Consider the following 3007-nt stretch of genomic DNA (forward strand, 5'->3'; position numbering starts at 1 on the left):
CTTGTCAATCAGTTGTACACAGCTAAGCTTATTAGTAATGAAGTTAGAGAAGCTCCTTTAATGGAAGAGTGCATTGATGAGTTCAAGTCTAGTCTTAGTTTCAAGAGGAAGTTACCTAAAGTGGAGGAGCACTGTCAAAAGTTTCTAAACTCATTCATTGCTGTAAGAGGCAGTTATGCTGATGCAGCAATAGCTTTAGGTGAGGACTGGATTGAAGTAATTCAGAATGAACTGGGACTTGATTTTAATATTGATATTGATGATTGATGTTTGTATTTTTTTTCTCATTATTTTTGCCTATTTCAATTATTTTTAGTCTAGCTTATCTGTTTATTATTAAATTCATTTTTATCCAAACATGTTGCAATTAATGAGCTACACCCAGTTTGTTCAGCAGCTAGCTACAATGGCTGATCTTTGCTCCAGCTGACCATTCAACACTAATGACAGATTCTTTTTTGTACAAAATTGTATGCAATTAAACGGAGGAGAGTCTTAGAGCAGCAACCTCTTGGAAAGGATTGGCCACAGCTAGTCATAATGGGTAAAGATTGAGATCACGTGATGCATGTAGAGCAGTCCAAGCTTGGAGCATAATATCATTTGTATGAGAGAGGCAGTTATGTTTTTCATTTATGCCAGCATTGCATTTATACTTGGTTTGTACATATATAACCTTTTCATATTCTCTCTTTTTTCTTTAAAAAGGATAATCTATTCAACACGGTTTTTAAAAACAATTATGTATGATTTTTTCAGCATTGGGATCGCTCAGACCTTGACTTGAGGTAGGGACATGAATTTTAATAATTATTATAACATTTAAACATGTTATAAAACAATTCATTATTCAAAATTAAAATTATATTTCTATTTTCCAGATTTGGAGTCCCACAGCTTCAGTATGTCTCTGATACCATGAAGGCTGAAACCTACAGCACGGTTTACTGCAACCTACAGTACGGTCTTACTAACAGTTGGCCAATGGAGCTGTGACCTACAGCACGGTCATAGTTAACCCACAGACATCTCCACTGATGAGGGCTCTTGGTTTGTGAAGTGTTGACGCTGTGACCTATAGCACAGTCACAGCTGACCAGGCTGCAGTCTGCAAATGTAGATCAGTTACCATGGGATTAAGTGATTATAGTAATGAACATTTTAGTCACAAAAAGAAATCAGAAGACTGTTAATGAAATGCCCCGGAATGTGTAGGTTAACATAATAATACATGTTAGTGACTGATTTAACTTTTTTTTACAGTGAGAGAATTAGCTGAAGGGTGTGCTAAGGCGATTCTCGTTGCAGGTTGATCTTGCAATTTCCTGATCTTGATCTGTAGGGGACATATCCCTTTTTCTTTCTTTTTCCCAGACTTCACAAAGTGCAGTTCATCATATTCCAGGCCATGAGTCCCTCACTGTTGTCGCTACACTTCGTACAACTGGGTTATCATCTCATAATGTATCTAGGCGGCAAGCTAACCCTTACCCTGTATTTGATGGATCAACCAATCCATCAAAATCAAAGAGATAACGGTTGCTGTGACCTATAGCATGGTCACATTTCCCACTCATTAGCCTTTTACTGGCTATTCATCATGTAGCATTGACATTAGGTTGGGCTGCATGTCTTGAGGCTGTGACCTACAGCACGGTCACAGCCTCATTCCCCACTCATGATGAGGGTTCCTGGTTCGTCACAGTAGTAGCAGCCTCTTTGTTGTGAGCTGGGGGCTTCACTTGTTGAGGCTGTGACCTACAGCACGGTCACAGTTAACATCTCGCAGGGACCCATGGCATATTGACCACACTGGGTATGACTCTTTCGTATTTTGTATATCATCTCACAGGGAAGATGATGTATACATTCTTGGAGCAGATGGAGACTGTGTTAATGTTTTCAAGCCTATTAGAAAACTACAAGCTTGCCCAAGTTTAAAAAACAAGCCAAAAACTTTTTCATTCAGGCTTGTTGCACAAGCCACACAGATGTTCCATTGTCTAAGCTGTGACCTACAGCACGGTCACAGCTATCCAAGGCACAGATCAGCCGGATTCCCCCACTTTTTAGCTTGGCGAAACTAGCCTGTTCCTAGCTATCATATCAATCACATTTTGTTGGGCTACAAGTGTTGAGGCTGTAACCATAGATACTACATGCTGTGACCTACAGCATGGTCACAGTTAACGTCTCGCAGGGGCCCCGCAGACCAGGTCAGAGTCAGGATGCAGCCTCAGTGCAAATGTAGATCAAGCCATAAATGAACGGCCACGATATGCCATGGCCCATGAGTGGCCAGACTAACAGCCAAATACTGCAATTAGCTCCTGCCAGGGACTCACTCCTAGGATTCAACTGCAGTTACTTACTGCTCCTTGACTAACTTCTCCTGCTCTTTCTCTAACTCTATTTATAGCCACTTTATTAATAAACATTAATAACCAGTTTTGACCACGCCTATATTGCTCAATCGCACCACAATGGCTGACACTGACTCTATTGTCTACAATGAAACCGAGAATAACGAGAGCCTGGCCTCTAATGTCTCGGGAAGAGAAGCAGCCTCGAGGGAAGGACTAGCCACGGCTTATATATTCCTATTCGCAATGGCCCTGGTCCCTATATTTATAGGCTCACTCCGTTCTGTTGTTTATCATTACAACTTAAAGGTTTGGGAATCATGTAGCACGTGACCATCACGTGATATTCTGTTGTGTTTATAGAAAAAAGGAGAACAAGCCGAGGAGCGTATTCGTATGAGAGAGGCGGCCATGTTTCCGATTTACGCCAGTGTCGCATTATTTAGTCTATACATGATCTTCAAGGTACTAATAAATAAAAATTAATTAAGTTTTGAGCCACACCCTCTCCTGTTTATATGTATATTCGTAGAGATTTTCTCATTCTCTTTCTCCCTCTCCTTTCCCTCACTCGTTCTCTTTCTTTCCTCAGTATCTTCCAAAGGATCTAGTCAACATGGTTCTAAATATGATTTTCTTCAGCG

The 3007-nt window shown here is 40.5% G+C and overlaps 1 protein-coding gene across 1 annotated transcript in view; it reads left to right on the plus strand.

The window, feature by feature from the left end:
• Positions 1–2248: 2248 nt before the first annotated feature.
• The window catches only part of LOC100631762 (minor histocompatibility antigen H13-like), a 2740-nt gene continuing 1981 nt past the window's right edge, over positions 2249–3007 (plus strand). Inside the window, exons 1-3 of the mRNA XM_020006320.1 lie at positions 2249–2672; positions 2727–2828; positions 2956–3005. Of these exons, the coding sequence (XP_019861879.1) occupies positions 2484–2672; positions 2727–2828; positions 2956–3005 (341 nt within the window). The 5' untranslated portion in view covers positions 2249–2483. The remainder of the gene's footprint in view (positions 2673–2726; positions 2829–2955; positions 3006–3007) is intronic.

Source organism: Amphimedon queenslandica, unplaced genomic scaffold (assembly GCF_000090795.2).
Source record: "Amphimedon queenslandica unplaced genomic scaffold, v1.1 AMPQUscaffold_10086, whole genome shotgun sequence".
NCBI classification, from domain to species: Eukaryota; Metazoa; Porifera; class Demospongiae; order Haplosclerida; family Niphatidae; genus Amphimedon; species Amphimedon queenslandica.